This window comes from Desmodus rotundus, chromosome 5 (genome assembly GCF_022682495.2).
Source record: "Desmodus rotundus isolate HL8 chromosome 5, HLdesRot8A.1, whole genome shotgun sequence".
NCBI classification, from domain to species: Eukaryota; Metazoa; Chordata; class Mammalia; order Chiroptera; family Phyllostomidae; genus Desmodus; species Desmodus rotundus.
Window position 1 is genome coordinate 145499423 of NC_071391.1, and position 18028 is coordinate 145517450.

General features: G+C 40.7%; 2 protein-coding genes across 6 annotated transcripts in view; one reads left to right on the plus strand and one right to left on the minus strand.

Annotated features, from left to right (window-relative positions):
* Positions 1 to 8272, minus strand: part of QPCT (glutaminyl-peptide cyclotransferase) — a 47467-nt gene extending 39195 nt beyond the window's left edge. Inside the window, exon 1 of the mRNA XM_045189343.3 lies at positions 8056 to 8272. The gene's annotated coding sequence lies outside the window, so the exon portion shown is untranslated. The remainder of the gene's footprint in view (positions 1 to 8055) is intronic.
* The window catches only part of PRKD3 (protein kinase D3), a 69473-nt gene continuing 58262 nt past the window's right edge, over positions 6818 to 18028 (plus strand). The window contains exons 1-4 of one of the 5 annotated variants that reach the window (XM_053923697.1): positions 6865 to 6988; positions 9028 to 9212; positions 10849 to 10926; positions 14531 to 15484. In XM_053923697.1, coding sequence (XP_053779672.1) covers positions 15197 to 15484 — 288 coding nt within the window. In that variant the 5' untranslated portion in view covers positions 6865 to 6988; positions 9028 to 9212; positions 10849 to 10926; positions 14531 to 15196. Of the gene's footprint in view, positions 6989 to 9027; positions 9213 to 10848; positions 10927 to 14530; positions 15485 to 18028 lie in introns of all 5 variants that reach the window. The other 4 variants (XM_071221569.1, XM_053923696.2, XM_071221568.1 and 1 more) reach the window with 4 other exon arrangements.

Below are 18028 nucleotides of genomic sequence, written 5' to 3' on the forward strand. Positions count from 1 at the left end.
CTAAAATATAGAACAACCATCACTCAGGACTGTCAAAAATGGAGTTGAATGGAAGTCTGACAACTATGGAATTGAAGAAACCACATCCATCCAGACTGGTAGAAGGGGCGCAGACACAGAACAGGCTGGTCCCTCACCCATATGTGGTGGATAAAAATTCAGGAGGGATATCTTGGGATTGAGGAGTCCTACCCCACACAAGGCCCCACAGCCCAAGGTTCCAGTGCCAGGAAGATAAGTCTCTACAGCTTCTGGCTGCAAAGACCAGTGGGGTTTGAGTCAGTGGAAGAAACTTCTGGAGCCCCAAGCAGTTCCTCTTAAAGAACCCACACATGGACTTACCTGTTCAGACTCGCTCCCTCTGAGCTCCAGCACTGGGGTAGCAGCTTGAAAGACACCAGTGGTATACAGGGAGAAACTGAAGGGCCTGGCATCAAGGAGAGCACAGGCCACTGCCCCTTTCCTAAACCCTCCTGCCACAGAGCTGACAAGCTGGTGCCCTATCTGCGACACCATCAACCTGGCTAACACTGTTTAACACACCTTGGAGATCCCTCAAGACTCGGCCCCACCCAACCCCACCCACGCTGCTTCTCCATATGAATGGCTGGTCTTGGCTCACAAGGCACAAGTTCCTAAATCCTCTCAAACAAGCAACAGCTGGCCTCATGAGCCCCAGGCCCAGCACTAGCAGCAACCAGTCTAGATTCACAGCTTGGCTTTGCCAGGGAATCTCCAAGCCCAGCACAAATAGCAGTCATCTCAGATTGCTTCATAGCTCAGGTAGGGTGGCTCCAGGAGAAACACAGGTTGGGGCTGACCTTGGCCTGCACCACCCTGGAAACCCCAAGGCCAGCACAACCAGTGGACAGCTACAGACCAGGTCAGAGCACCACCACCCTGCCCCTGCACAGTTGATTCTCCAGGGAGGGTGTGGGTTGGTGGTAACTGGTCACGGCAAATCCTTCCCATTGCAGCTGACTGGCCTCAGTAAATCCCTCCCATTGATCTGCCAACAGCAATCAAGGCTCATCCATAAGCAGAATGTGTACTCAGCCAATGTGAAGTGTGCAACTTGAGTACCCAGCTTGGGTGATAGAGGAGGCTGTGCCACTAGACCCTACAGGACACCTGCTACATTAGGCCACACTACCAAGACATGGAGTCAAAGCAGCTCTACCTAATACACAGAAACAAACACAGGGAGACTGCCAAAACAAAGAGTCAAAGAAACATGGCCCAAATGAAAGAATGAATCAGAACTCCAGAAAAAGAGCTAAACAATAGGAGATAAGCAATCTATCAGATGCAAAGTTCAAAACACTGGTTATAAGGATGCTCAAGGAACTCAGCAAGGACCTCAACATCATAAAAAAGATCCAGTCAGAAACAAAGGATACACTGATTGAAATAAGGAACAATTTACAGGGAAACAACAGTAGATTGAATGAAGCCAAGAGTCAAATCAATGATCTGGAAAATAAAGCAAAAAACAGCCAATCAGAACAACAAGAACAAAAACAAATCCAAAAAAAACTAGGATAGTATAAACAGCCTTTGGGACAACTTCAAGAAGTCTAACATTCACATCATAGGGGTGCCAGAAGGAGAAGAGAAAGAGCAAGAAATTAAAAATCTATTTGAAAAAATAATGAAAGAAAGCTTTTCTAATTTGGTGAAGGAAATAGACATGCAAGTCTAGGAAGCACAGAGAGTCCCAAACAAGATGGATGCAAAGAGGTCCACTCTAAGACACAACATAATTAAAATGCCAAAGGTTAAAGATAACGAGAGAATCTTAAAAGCAGTGAAAGAAAAGCAGTTAGTTACCTATAGGAGGAGATCCTATAAGACTGTCAGCTGATTTCTCAAAAGAAACTTTGCAGGCTGGAAGGAATTGGCAAGAAATATTCAAAGTCATGAAAAGTAGGGTCCTACAGCCTGGATTGCTCTACCCAGCAAAGCTATAATTTAGAATTGAAGAGCAGATAAAGCGTTTCCAAGACAAGAAAAAACTAGAGTTCATCATCACCAAACCATGATTATATGAAATGTTAAAGGGACTTATTTAAGAAAAAGAAGATCAAAACTATGTACAATAAAATGGCAAAAAATACAATCTATCAATAACTGAATCTAAAAAACAAACTAAGCAAACAAGAAGAACAGTCAGAATCATGGATACGGAGAGGCTTTTTTTAAAGATTGTATATATTAATTTTTAGAGAAGGAAAGGGAGAAAAAGAGGAAGAGGAACATCAATGTGTGGTTGCCTCTCATGCACCCCATACTGGGGACCTGGCTGGGTCCTAGGCATACAACCTAGGCATCCAACCTAGGCATGCGCTGTAGACAAGGAATTGAACTGGCAACCCAAGGTTTGCAGGCTGGCACTCAATCCACTGAGCCACACCAGCCAGGATGGAGAGTGTTTGATGGTTGCCAGCTGGGAGGGGTGTGTGGGGTATGGGTGAAGAGGTGAGGGGATTAAGAAGTACAAATAGGTAGTTACAGAATATCCATGGGGATGTAAAGTACAGTATAGGAAATGGAGTAGCCAAAGAACTTATTATACACATGACCCATGGACATAAACACTGGTGGGGGGATTGTCTGAGGGAGTGGGGGTGCTGGGTGGAGGGGTGTTAAGGGGGAAAATGAGGACAACTGTAATACCATAATCAATAAAATATAATTTTTAAAAAAGAAAAGAAACAGTATACCACACAGGAAACTCACGGTTTGAAATTCATGGGATTTAGTCACCAATTAGATTTGGAGAACAAGAGAAAAGGAGTTTAGGCTGACCAAGAAGTTTCTGTCTTGGGTGACTAAATAGATGGTGGGAGTATGCACTAAGATTGGAAATACATATAGGAAGAAGAAAAGATGAGTCGAGTCAGAGACACACTGAATTTGTGATCTTTCTGTGGGACATTCGGGTGGTTACAGAAAGAGATCAAGGCTAGAGATACAGACTGAAGCGATATGTAGCAGACACAGCAGATGTCTTGTCAGTATCCCCTCTATACTCAGCACTCAGGTGCCTGCCCACCTGAGGGCTTCCAACTGCAAGCACCTGTGTCTCCAGTGGGAGCCCACAGGGTAAGCTGGCCGCCTCTGGGGGTAATGGAAAGCAACTGCTCCAGGGTATGGGGTTTCTTTTGGGGGGTGATAAAACTATTCTGAAATTAGATAGTGTGGTATTGTGTAACTTTATAAATATACTAAAAACCAGTCAATTGCATACTTTTAAAGGGTGGACTTTATAAGTTGTATCTCAATTTTTAAAAATTGTGAAGAAGAAAAAACCCCAATGGCTCAACCTAACTGAAACCACTTGGTTCACAAACATGCCCATATTTTCACACCTATGAGCCTTTGCTCACTGTTGCTTCCACCTAGAATTTCCTTTCATCTCCCATTCTTCTCCCCATGTTTCCAGATCCTACTCTTTCTTCAAAGCCCAGCTAAAATGATCCCTTTCCATGCATTTAGCCTTCCCCATGTCAGGGGTATGTCTTGTCTTCTCTGACATCTGCCAACTATTTATTTTGCCTCCCACTCTCTTCTCTGTATTAGAGATTTCCACATATCTTATTTAATAAACTTTAGGTTCCTGAGAATGTTTGTTTTACCTGTAGATCTATTAAGAGCCTTGCACATACACAGTAGCCTCTCGAAAAATGATTATTGAATCAATACATCAAGGACTGCAAAGTTTCCAGGGAAATCTAGGCAAAAAGACAAACTAAATTCACATCAATTCACCTGCATCTAAACACTCCATCATCATTTAAGGAACTTTGAGATAATTTAAAGCCTAGGGTTATAAAGTCACAATTCTTTCTAGAGATACTTGAGACTTTAAAATGTGAGGTGTATGATCAGAGTACAAATTACAGTCAAATGCTCAGGTCATTCCAGTCTGACTAACTCTATTAGTAATAAAACCAGCAAACGTAAACCATTCAGGGACTTTTCCTGCACAGGAACACTTGAAGTTATCAGTGTAGAAAATGTGATGGTGATGCCTTCTGGTCAGTTGAGGGTCGGTGCAGTAGCACCTTCCTTTGACGAAGTGAAGAGGAATTCTTTCTATGGCCAAAGGGATTCCTGTTCCTCTTAAACTCTTTTGTTATTATTTAAAATTTTCCTCCATAGAATCAAGCTTAGTAACTTTTCTTTCTCTGTGTTGCCAGGACAGGAGGCGATGTGGAGACCTAGGAAGCTATGGCTGTTTAATGTGAATAATAACAGCTAACATTTATTGAGCATTCACCGTGTAAATTTTTAAAAATGTTTCCCATGTATTTTCTCATTTAGTCCTAGACAACCCGTGGGGGAAGGGGTAGTATCATCTAAGTTAACTGATGATGAGACTGAAGCACAGAAAGGTTAACCTGCTTATGGTCACACAGCTTGTTAGACAGTAGAATGAAGACTCACACCCAGGTAGACTACCTTTAAAGCCCTTTATATGTGTAGTGCATTAGGATGCACTTTTTTTTCATTTAATTCTCATACAATGCTTCGGACTAGGTAATTCTCTCTCATTTCACAGGTAAGGAAATCAATTCTTAATGAGATTAAGTAGCGTGCAGCTACTAAATGGCAGAGCCTAGGTTAGACTCTGTCTTCGAAGTCCCATCCTAATCCTTCCCTTTCAACTGGTCTTTGAGGGCTGGTACAGTTTCCAGACTTTAAATGAGGGAGGCCACTTCCTTATTTCCTCTGCTCTGGTCAGCGCTGGTGTGAAAATTAATTCTAGTATCGGTTCCCTATTCAGGTCTGTAGCATCTTTGTTCTTTTTCTTGGTCGGCTTTTTAAATATATTATAATCAGTTTACAGTATTTCAAAAGAGGAATTTTTTCATTAATAATCAATTCAAATGAGATCCAGAAGCACATATATGTATTACTTTCTTTTTGTTGGAGAAACATACTATTTGCAACCACAAAAATAAACAGGAAATACATAGGATGAGGAAGATAATTAGGTTTTTTATTGCCAATTACCTGAATTTTAACTTTTAGGGCACCAAATGAAATCCTAGGTAGAGCATATGCCATAATCTCGCCCTCCAGTTATCGGATTTTTCTAATCCTCCTTTGAGATGAACCATCCTTAACACACCTCTCTTTGATTCACTGCATGTTATAAATATATCTGCATCTGTATTTTAGATATGTAAATATGCTCATATTTGCAGATATAATTATAACATAGTATATAATCAAATGGTAAATTACATAAAGCCAAAGATAAATGCAAATGAAGAAAAGAGAGGTGTTATGTGGAATTCTCACACACATAGACAAATCCTTATGCCTTTATGTAATAGTAGCTTGATTCTTTTAGAAAAGTTACTTCCAGGAGAGTAACATCTGTCTCTTTAAGGACCACGAGAGAAAATGGAAGTCACTAGTGAGAGGGGACTGGCTGTCGACAGCTCCAATGAGGTCCTGGGAATCTTGCTGAGAGAGGATATTTGGGGCTGGACTAAAACGTCTGTTGGGAAGTGGAAGGAAGAAAAAGGCAAAGTTAGGTAAGAGCATTCTTTAAAAAAAGAATGCAAACGAGTGAATTTACTTTCAATTTCACAGTGAAAGAATGGCAGAATGAAACAAAGTATTGGATATAATTAGCTTGAATTAGATAGATTGTACTGGATGTGAACCATTTAACAGTTTCCCATTCCTGAGAATGTTTCAGAAATGACTTTTGAAAAACAGCTTCGGAGTAGGATCAGCGTTACACACGATTTTACTTGTCCCATCTTTGATATAAATTAATTTTAAAATTTCCATTTCTTAACTTTAAATCCTCGAATAGTCATTGAGATTGATGACTTGCTATAGAAAGTAGGAATCTACTTAACTTCCCTCTATTCTCAAAAACTGCCCTCTTGACCTCTGCTTGGGGATGCTTGGGGATGGAAGGATTGTTGACTGTCGCCCATCGCTTGTTGCGGTACATTTTACTTCAGTACTTTGGGATAACACTTTTTCATAAGGAGAATTAGGTCGTTTCTGGGACCATGGCTGGCGGCTGCTCAGGCTTCTCTCGTATAAAAGGTCTGTCACTAAACACAGAGCGCATCTTCCCGGCAGATCCTCACCCGGAATTCCACCTCCGCCCCCCTCGCCGCACCTTCCACCTGGTTTCCAAGCAGGTGGAAGCCTGGGCTCCTGATGCTTGGCTGCACTTCACTTTGACGCAGGGGGACACACTGGAATTTAAAGATGGCCAGGCAGGAAACACAGACCACACTGAACGTAGCCCCTCTGCCCTGGGTGACGGGCTCTGGCTGCGTCTGCCCAGGTGCGGAACACGGCGGCGCTCTGCCGGCGGCCCCTGCAGGGCGGGCAGGAGGGACGGAAATGTGGGGAGCAGGGGAAAGATCACCTCCCGACGAAACTGTTGTCTGCTTGGGCCCCTTACAAGTCCCCGGTGCAAGTCGTCACCTCTCGCTTCCTTGCCACCGTCGCCTCCGCCAGAGCGGACGACAAAAGAGAGAAAGGCAGCTCGGTGGCGAGGCTTGGCATCCAGCACCGTGTGTAACTGGTTTGAATACACGGTGGCGCCCCGCGGCCCCGCGCCCACAGAGAAGCCGCGACCGCGGAGGGTGCAGCACGAGCCCCCCGAAAACCAAGGGGTCCGGCTGCCCCTGAGCGGAGTGAAGACCGCGAGGGACACCCACGCGCGACTGCCCCCCGCTCGCGCCCGCCGGGAAACTACAGCTCCCGGCAGGCTCCGCGCTGGCGGCGCGCCCCCGCCCCTCGCGCGCCCCCGCCCCGCACGCCCGGGCCCCCCGCCCTCCGGCCTCAGGACGGGACGGGGCGGAGGGAGGGAGGAGGCGGAGGGAGGAAGGGGTACCAGCGGCGGGCGGGATCCTGCGAGGCGCGTGAAGCCTCGCTGGCGCCTCGTCTGCGACCGGAGCGCTGGCGGGTGCGGAGTTTCTCACGGCCGGCAGAGCCCGCCTCTGTAAGTAGTCGCCGCGGGGAGCGCGGAAGAGGTGCCGAAAAAGTTAGCGCCGCCGCGGCCGCCGCTTTGTTCTCGCGGCCCGTGGGGTGCGGCGGCCGCGGCCCCTCCCCCACCCTCTTCCCCGCACGCCGCGGCGTTGGCCGCGGCGGGACGAGGGTCCCGCGCGGGGCTGGGCGGCGCCCGCCGGGGCTGGGCGGGAAATTGGCGGAGCGCGATGCGGGAGGCGCGGGCGGCTGACGCCGAGGCGGTTGGGGGCGCCGGCGCGGCCGCCAGATGAGGCCAAGTTCCGGCGTGGGCGCGGAGGCCAACTTGGACCGCGCTCCGCGGGCGACCACCGCGTCCGGCCCGGGGGTCACGATCTGTTCCTGGGTCCCCAGACGAGCTCTCGATGTCCGAGTGGCGGCAGTCACGCCGCGGAATTTCGGGGGAGCCTTTTTCTTTTCACCTCTCTGCCCTGTACGGGTCTCCACGGGGAGAGTAGATGGTGCTTGGGGAACGTAAACCCGCCACCCCAGTTTCCTGACTGTTTACTTTTTGCAAGTTGCTGCCTTGCTCCGAGTTCTGACCCCGGGGAGGTTTTTCTTAAGATGAACCACGGAGGAGTGCAACCGTTTTTTCTCTTTTTGAGCAATGAAAATAACCCTATGCCACTCGGTTGCCTGTTGGATATTTAGTTTGAAGTCGTCGCAAGCAGAAGCAGAGGCCCTGCCGAGTGCAGGCACGAGTATAAATCAAGTGACAGATGTGTGTGAGACAGGCAGACTTTTCCGTACACAGATTGATGGCTGGGACATAACTGTCTCTTCAACCACACCCAGCCCCACAGGAAATAAGACTATCAGTGTCATCTTTGATTAGAAAGGATAAGTTCCACCCTGAACTACTACTTTGTACGACCCAGACTTAATGAGCTCTAGTCTTAAATGAAACAAAAACTTCTAAATGCCTGAATTTGTACCCTAGAAAATGTTACTGCCGTATTACTCGTAAACTGCTTCTACATCGTACTTAACGCTGAAGTTCTTCCTTACTTGCTTAGCGACTGATTTTGCTTTGATCAAACTCACCAACTTCTGCCGCAGAGAGGGCTGGAAATATCAAAGGACGTGCTGCTGAAGTCATCCGTAAGGTGCCCTACCCGCGTCTAGGCCAGTTTTATTTTGTACTCCACGGTTAGGATCTGGATTGAGAGCAGGCTTGGAAAGCCAGACAAAAGGAAGGTACAAGTTTTGATAAGAGTATTTACAACGTGTCACAGAAGCCTTCGCGTTCGGCTTTGCTTCAGTAGGTAATGGAGACGTGGTAAGCCTGATCAGACGAGCGTGGAGTATTTTGACAAGGCAGTTACCGCCCTAGGTTTAATAATTTGGTAGATAGCATTTAACTTTTTAGGTGACTCAAGTTCAAGAATGTTCACTGGTTTAGATCTTGAAACTTAATTTTTAAGGCATACCAGTTAGTAGTGAGTCTTTTAAATATACAGATTTTGTAAGCTTTCAGTTTTACCAGGTGACCTCTTTAAAATAGAAAATTTCTTACTGGATTGCTTTTAATTTAAACACTGCCACACTCAAATAAAAAAGAGCCTCATCTCGTTTTGGAGTATTAAGTTTTGAAAATTATATAAGAATTGAAAAAACCATATGCAGGAAAAAACGAATAGTGGTCAGTCATTTAAATGCACTTTTCTAAGGGACAGTGTTTTTCTTATTTTTAAAAGGACAGTCTAAAGTTGATGAAAGTATTACCATATTAGAGTTAATTGCTCATTTTTAAAAGAGGCTACTTTTACAGAACTTGAAATATGGGGAAATTATTTGCTAATAAAAGTTTTAATTCTATTTAATAATCATGCTTATGATCCAAAATTTTCTCTGCTGATACTCTCTCTGATTATGTAATTCAAATTGAACTTGTATGTGTGCCTCTTTGGAGCAGTTGTCTCATTAGTGGAAAAAACCTGAGGTAGTGTACTTGGGAAGTGCTTTAATTTTAATAGAGTAGGAAAAGTTTTCTCCACTTCTGTGGTTTGTTTATAGTGGCAGTATGTGAGAGAAATGGTTCATCGGCTATCAGCCAATCAGGTTTCTTAGATGCCACTGATGCAAAGATTGGTGATGAAGATCCTTCAAGTCCAACAGAGATTTATACAACGTTGCCAGACGGGCAGCTGTAATCTCATTACTGGATAAGCATCTCGGTGCCTGAGCAGAGGGCAGACCTGGTGAGCTCTCTTTATGTTATCTCTGACAGTGGAAAGACTGAGATTCAAATACCCTTACTCCACATGAGCAGGATTGTAGTGGAAACAATTTAGTCAGATGCTGAGCTCTTAGCAGAAAAAGTATTATATAAATCTAAGGTAATAGTTATCTTTTTGAAAATACGTAAATGTAAGGATTGCTACAAACTATGCTTTTTATTTATTTGTTTTTAGAAAGAGGGAAAGGAAGGGAGAAAGAGGGAGAGAAACATCGATTGGTTGCCTCTCACAGGCAGCTGACTTGGGACCGAATGTACAACCCAGGCATGTTCCCTAATTGGGAATCAAACCAGTGACCCTTCACTTTGCAGGACAACGCCCAGCCAACTGAGCCACATCGGCCAGGGCTGAACTGTGCTTTTTTAAAACCAACAAGAAAGTTATTTGAATATTTTTATACAATATGCAGTGTAAAAGCAGCTTCAGGATTATTGAGCGAAGTCAGGCCTAGATCAAAGCAAAACATGGACATTGACTTCAGGACATCTGGTCAATGTTGCATTAAAAAAGGTCACATGCTTTTTTATATGCTGAAAGAATACTTGTACACATCAACAGGAGGGAAAAAAAAAAGACTCTCCGTTCATTTGCATTCCTAGCACACAAAAGTAAATTGAACTGGAAAACCCATTACTGGTTTAGAGTGTTGGTAAATATGCTATTCTGAATAGAAAAAGCATTTTACCTTTTCACTTTAGCCTTTACTGAGGACAAAAAGAACACTGGCTAAACTAAATAACGAGATTCCTTTTGAAGTATTTGTTTTGTCTTCCTGGAATCCTCTTTGCTTCACACCTGCTTCCCTGACTCCTACGTATCCTTTAGGGCTCAATTTAAATAACACTTCCTTAAAGGCACACCTTACCTGAGACTCCAGTTAAAATTAGGTCCTCTTAGTATTGTGCTCAGTCATGTCACTTTTTATAACTTGTAATTACTTTGCTGTTTATGTGAATATTTGTGTCATGTATGTCGCCCATGTCACACTGTAAGCTCCAAAAAGAGCAGTAGCTATGTCTGTTTTGGTCACTGCTGTGTAATCCCAGTGTCTCATAATGGTCTGGCAAATACTGGGCACTCGGTAAATATTTGTTGAGTAAAAATGCTGCTGTTAGAGCTTCTTCTAATTAGATGCCTTGCTAAGAGATAATGTACCCATGGGGGGAGGTGAGGGAGAGAAAGAGAGATCAACTTGTGATGTTACCATGAAGTAACCCTCAGGTAAGTCCCTACACTCCAGGGCCTTAGTTTTATCTTGTCTGTAATAATAGGGTAGGTGGGGCTCAAGATATCCTATCTTTTTATTCCATTCCGCAGTGGTGACAGGTTATATGACCTCATTTGAATGGCATATGGGACTGAAAACTCCCCAAAAGAATATTCAGTATGTTCCAAATAAGCATATTAGAAATGCTTGCCAATTCATAGATGTTAGAAACCTGTATCTAATTGATGTATAATTTTTAAATTAGTAAGATGTGTACTGTTGTCTCAGTTTTCTAATTAAGGCATGAAGACAAAATAAATTAGAGCTTTTAGATTTTTTTTGATATTTAGTTTTAATACTTTGCACCCTACGTCTTCTTGTATCTTACAGAGCAAATCAGAGTTCCGTAAAACAAAACAGGGAGAGGAAAAACCAGATGGGATGAGTGGGCAGAAGCTAATATGCCAGGTCATTTATTCTATTTGTATTCATGCTGAAACTTTTAAAAATATTTTTTGTTCAAAAGTATAACATTTACATAGTTTATTAATAGTTATCAGTAATCCTGATAAATTAGTTGATTGTATTACTAGACAGTTGCTATTATTTGGCTGATTTTAACAGATATAATAAAATGGAAATTTAGTGGGAAGACATCTATCAAAAATATATTATTATTATCGAGCACAGCATTATCTTGTATTTTGTAATATTTAACCTGCATAGATATTTTACTACTATTTTAATGACAATTCAGCTTTTTGAAATTATCGAATCAGGTATGTTAAGGAGCTCATTACCTCACAAAAAAACCTGTTCCATTGTTAGGTTGTTGGAGGTGGAATGAAATAGTAGAAAGAACATAGGTTTTGGAGTCAGGGAAAACTTTTTTTTGAATTGCAGTTCCATCACTTACTAGCTACGTAGTCATGGGCAAGCAGCATCTTCTCTGAAACTCTGATTCCTTTTCTATAAAATAGAATTAAACAAGTCTCTTAGGGTTGTTGCAAAAGTTCAATGAAGTATCATATCTTGATTTCATTATTTAGCATAAAATGGGAGCTTAATTGTTAATTCCTTCATTTAAACACTACGAAAATTGCTAGAACTTCCTGACTACTTACTGTGAGCCCTCCCCCGTGCTGTTGTAGGTATTCACATGCCATTGCTCAGTCCTCACAACAGCCTGTGAGCTAAGTAAGTAGTGCTGTTGCCTTCATTTTACTTCTGCCCTCTGCGTGATGCTGAATGAAACTTCCACCTTTTCAGATATTTGAAGACCATTATTCTATGTGGTTTTGTTAAGCATATTTTGTCACATGACATTGTTTTCATCATTATCTTATTTTTAAAAATCAATATAGCTTTGCCCTGGCCAGGGTGGTTCAGTTAGTTGCAGTGTCATCCTGTAAACCAAAAGGTTGCGGGTTCAGTCCCCGGGCAGGGCATAATACTTAGGTTGTGGGTTCAAGTCCTGGTCAGGGTGCATCTGGAGGCAACCAATCAATGTTTCTCTCTCACATCAGTGTTTCTCTCTCTCTTTTTCTCCTTTCCTCTCTCTCTAAAAGCAATGCAAAAAAACGTCCTTGGGTGAGGATAAAAATTTTTTTTTTAATTAAAAAATCAGCAAAGCTCTAGAAAATGTCGACTGTAGAAGTGAATACACTGGTAAAGCAGGCCAACCGGTGACCAGTATATACACATCAGTGCTGGTGTGTTCTTGGTATCCTGAGGGTTTAGGCCAGCAGTAGTTCTTTTAGTCCCCATTATATCAGCAGCTCCTGTTACACTTCTCTTATGAACAGCTTCTAAGTCAGCATTTCTCCATTTCTGTACTGCCCATTTAGCTTTTCTAATATTTTATTTTTATTGTATTTTTTCATTACCATTTATCCCTCTTACACCTTCTTCCACTTCCACCCCACACATTTAATTTTTTGAAACTAAATGAAAAGCTTTACACTCATCCTTGTTACATTTCACCTTAATTTGAGTTTATTTCTCCCAGATTGTAGAATCTGAGGATTTTATAAGCATGTCTTCCATCTTTATCTTATAAATAATAGAAAACAATGTAGGGCCAAGGACAGACTTCCAAGGTATTCACTCCATAAAGACTTATCTCATCTAAGTTCATATAGAGCAGCAAACTTATCCAGCTCACACTCAAGCAACATATGTACAAAAGTCACATGGAAAACCATCTTGAATACTGTTGTGGTCAGAATACACTTTTTTCTTGCTTTGCCAGTTGTGTGCTCTTGGGTGAGTAATCTCTAAGCCTCTGTTTTCTCAACCATAAAATAGGCTGTTGTGAGGATTGAAGGAAGTAATACATATCAAGCGCTTAGAACAGTGTCTGGCAGATAGAGCTCAGTAATCATTATATTCTTTCCTAGGTATTCAAAAACCATTTCATACATAATCCATTCTCAGATTTGACTAAGGATTAATATTAAATTTATATGTCTGTGCCTTCTGAAACCTGCTTCCCCATTGCCCCAGCCCACAAGACTTGAAGCAACTCTGACCCATCTCCAGGCCATGATTGTTTCTCTCTATCCAAGCTATTTCTCCACGGTTATAGCAGTCAGCTTTGTGATTACACGTGTTTATTGCTTTAGCAGTGTGGGATGGATTGCATCTGGACCTGGAGATTTACCCCCATATAAAGTTGTTTTAGTGTCTCTTATTCACCAGGCTTGGGTTTCAGTTCTCAATGCTTTTCTGTAACTGTAGTTGAAAAACTGAGAAAAGATAAACAAAATACAAGTTGAGCAATTCTGCCTTCTGTGTGCTCTCTCAACCTTAACGACATCCTCTCTGAGCAGTGATTCTCTCAGTTCCTTGTTCTCTTTGAGAAATAGTATGTTTTATGAAACTTGGGTCTGAATTCTCTCCCCACCTCTTAATAGCCATGGTGCACAAGTTGTTTTTTCTCACCCGCAAAAATGATGTTTGCCCTGTCAGATTCCAAAGAGATATTGTAAGATAAAGTACATGAAACATTTGAAATGTTTAAGTGCTGTACGGTAAAAGGTCGGATAATAATCATTAATTTGAACATAGCTATAAAAGCTTTTGTTATCTTTAGGTATTTTTTCCCCAAGCCTTAGTTTTCCTTCTCATTCCTGATACTATAGCTGTAGGTTTTTGCTCTTCTGTTATATTCATCCTAATTAATTTAGGCCCATTAATTACTCTCCACAGAGTCATTCTGTAACCACACTGGATACTTCACTCGTTTTTATCTTTGGAATTGTTTACAGGTACATAGATGGCATTTAGAGAGGTCCATCTGTTGTGAGCCGTTTCACTTAGCCATTAGGGGGTGGGGTCATCCTTTTTATGTTTTGAACTGTCCTTTTATAAAAGTGTGATACACATGTAATGGTGCCTAGTGTTTTTTTTTACTTTTTGAAGTCTTATTATGAGATCACTTTTTGCTGAGTTCCTGACATAAGTATGTTTTTCACATTTCTTGTTGGCCGTATAACTGTATAGCATATCCCCACCAGCTTCTTCAGACCTCTGAAAGAAATCTGTCAACAAAGCAAGTCAGGAATTATATTTTGGCAGAATTAGACCTTTAATATAAAAAAGAATACTCTTAATTTGTCTCTGTTAGGACAGTATTATGTATCTTTCATATGGCTGAATGGTACATATTTTATTTCTGTGACAATGTTAGTTTTACTTTTCTTTTTTGTCCCTTCTGGTTTTCTCTGTTTTCCCCTTTATAACTCAGTTGTGTGTTGTGAAATAAACAACACACAAGTATTGTGAAATACAAGTGTGTGATCTTCCAATTTTAGGTATTAGTGAGGAATGCTGGGGTATTAATATTATTTTTGAGCAGGTGGCTCTCCCTGAAGTTATATATGTACAGTAAAAGAAAAAAAAAAAAAGGCTGTGATAGCTAGACCAAAAGAAAAATGGCTACTGCTTAGGATATATTGGTGAATTACAAATACATAACCAAAGATTATCATTTAAAAATTATAGGGCTTCTTGCATTTTTAAAGTAATGTCGAGTATAAAATATTAAAAGTTTTTAAAAATTTTCTTTCAGGCTGACTACATCTCAGAAACAGTCAACTTTTCTTGATGGACCCATTCATCAAATGAAATATGCCTGTACTATTTTAAAAAGCTTTGTACTTCATAATGGAAATATTTACCCCCCTTAAAAATGAAAATGAGGACATTTGAGAAGGTGATTTAAGGTGTGGACATTTGAGAAAGCATCCCATCAATTCAGTGAACCAAAGGATAAGTACTGAGTAGATTAATCCTAAGCACCTATTTTTTTTTAACTGGGAGGATTTCATCTTGACAAAAACAACTTTTATTCAGTATGTATTTTCTGAAATTAAAAGAGAGAGACAAGAATAAAACTTAAAAGGAGATAGATGAAGAAGTTGAGAAAGTGAGCAATGTTAACTCTTTCCTGATGAGGATAATTCAATGATGTTAAATCCTTTCCAAATCCCTAGTTGTGGTCCTAAAGCCAAGATTCTTTTTTGATGGGACTGATAATAAAGAAAGTAGGACCTTTTGTGAATTCAATTCACAGTTGTAAAATTTGCAGTCATCAGCATGAGTTGCTTAAAAGAGGAAATAAGTTTTCAATTAAATCTAAAAGTACAGTCATTCTTTTCCTGCTGAGATTTTAAAAGCGTCTTCATAACCATTGAAAAAGAATTGACAACTATTTTAAAAGATTAAAGGAAGGCAGATGTCTGCAAACAATTCCCCTCCATCAGCCCAGAAGTCTGTATTACCTGCAACTCTTCCTGCTGTGCTTCCAACGCCTTCTTCATGTTCAAGTCCTAAGACAGGACTCTCTGCCCGACTCTCTAATGGAAGCCTCAGTGCACCTTCGCTCACCAACTCCAGAGGTTCAGTGCATACAGTTTCGTTTCTACTGCAAATTGGCCTTACACGAGAGAGTGTTACCATCGAAGCTCAGGAACTCTCTTTATCTGCTGTCAAGGATCTTGTGTGCTCCATTGTTTATCAAAAGGTACTGTGCATGCTGTTTGTGTCAGTAGTTTTTCTAATTAATGTTTTTAAGGTTTTTTATGAATTATACATGCAACAGTGAGTTAACACATATGGATGAACTAACTGTTTATATGAGGACCCTAATTCTGAGCCTTGTTAGAAGAGTCCTGATAGACTATGAGTCTATAAAGTCTAAAGTTTCATAGTCTCAACAACTGGAGCCTGTCTCCCAGCTTCAAGATACTGCTTATTTCATTGTCCTCTTAAGAGCAGAAAAATCAGCATAAAGAGAATTTAAGAAGTCTCATTTGATTTCAGAAAAATCAGGAGGCAGCACAAGGTATCAAGGTGGCTTACCAAAAAGCTGGGACACGGTGGCACCTCAGTTCCAGGTCCATCCCTTGGCCCTAGGTGCCCTGTGTTCTGCCCTCCTTTCTTTTTTTTTTTTTTACTTTTCCTTCGAGATCCTGATTTCATCTATACTGCCATTTCATATGAGTGAATCATGTTTTTTTTCCTCTCTTAAAAAACAAGTAAGTGAGTTTGAGTATGTGACAGAATGCATGAAATTTTGAAAATTGAGGGTGGTTTTGTTTCCCATCTACCCACCCTCTGCCCTATAGCATACTGTGTTTTAAGGAACCTTAGATAAGTGCCTTTAATAATCTCAATTTGACGGATGGCTGGTATGTTCTCTATTATAAAAGTAAGTATATGGGTAGTGTGAAATGGTTACACTTTATTTTTAATGGACCAAGCATATGTTTCAAATTTGTTTCAAAGAAATTAGTATACTGTATTTTTAAATTATTTTTTATTTTTCGATTACAGTTGACATACAATAGTATACAGGGTCTGGCAGAAGTAACGCCTGCTTGAGTGTGGTTGGTAGGGTAATAATATGGGTGTAATAATTTATAGTTTTAATTTGATTTAATTTAATTTCACCTACAATGTCATATGGTGTGCTTGAGTGTGATATTGCTATATTACAGAATTACATGCTTATGATTTTGTAAAAAGATATCCTGTAATAAAAAAGGGGCATTATTTGTGCCAGACCATGTATTAGTTTCAGGTATACATGCCAGTGATTAGACATTATATAATTTACTAAGTGATTATCCCCATAAATCTCATACCCATCTGACACCATACATAGTTATTAGAATATTATTGACTATTCCCTATGCTGTACTTTATTTATATCCCCATGACTATTCTGTAACTAACTACCTATTTGTACTCTCAATCCATTCACCTTTTTCATACCTCCCCTATTTCCCCTCCCATCTGGCAACCTTCAAAATGTTCTCTGTGTATGAGTCTGTTTCTGTTCTGCTTATTTGTTTATTTTGATTTTTAGGTTCAGTTATTGATAGATAATGTATTGCCATTTTATCGTTCATAATAATACTTTGTTTTAAAAATCGTATCAGTGAGGTTAATATATTTGGATTCAGGCTCCTCATCTTACTGTTTTTGTTTCAATTTCTTATGCCTGATATGGTTTGTCACTGTCTTCTAACGTAGAAGTAATTAACAGTCCAGAAAAATGTTACGTGGTTTATGGAGATGACCTGTGCCTCCTGTGTTTTATCTGGACTTTCCTATTTCAGTGTAATCCATTTGTTTCCAGGGTCCTTTCATAGATGTGTAAAACCATCTACTGTCTTTTAAGTATTTTTGCTTTTAATTTCCCTTTCATTAAATGGTACAGAGGTTGTTAACATATTTCTGCAACTAGGTTATACTTTTTACTTTAAAGGTAAGATTTTAACTTAAATGTTTCCTTTTTATTTGAGCTAATAGAAACTCATAACCAGTGTTTTGGTAGAGCCTGTGTTACTCAGTTTTAAATCATTTACTTCTTATATTTACACAGAGGTATACTGATTTTCTACAGGAATATTTTAGAATTAATGTTACTTCATCATTAATAGAGATGCGAGAAGTAGGTCAGATGGGTTAAACTCCTGGGAAACTAGATTAAAATCATAATCCATGAAAAAGTAGAGTGATACCAAGGAAATAAACAGGATATAGCTCAAAAATAGCTCAAAAAAGATAAATCAGGGTAAACTTTATACACATTGAAATAGAACCATTGGTTATGGGTACAAAATAAAACGAATATCATAGTGAACTGAATTTGAACCGATATTATAGTGACATGGTGATGTGGTTGGCAAAAAAAATGTATAACATACTATAACAAGTATTTCACACATTCCTTTTGACATGTGCTAGAATGCTAACTTGTTGAAGTGCAAGAGAGTATGGAGCTTAGAACTAGGTCAGCTCTATTATTTATTTACTGTTTAACTTTTGTTTTTACAACTAACTTTTTTTTAAAGATTTTATTTATCTATTTTTAGAGAGAGGGGAAGGGATGTAGACAGAGGGAGAGGGGAGAGAAACATCTATCGGTTGCCTGTTGTACGCCCCCAACTGGGGACCTGGCCCACAACCCAGGCTTGTGCCCGGCTTTGCTCTGCGGGACAGCGAACCTACAAAGCCACGCTGACTTAACTTTGGACAAGTGATTTCACTTCCCTGGATC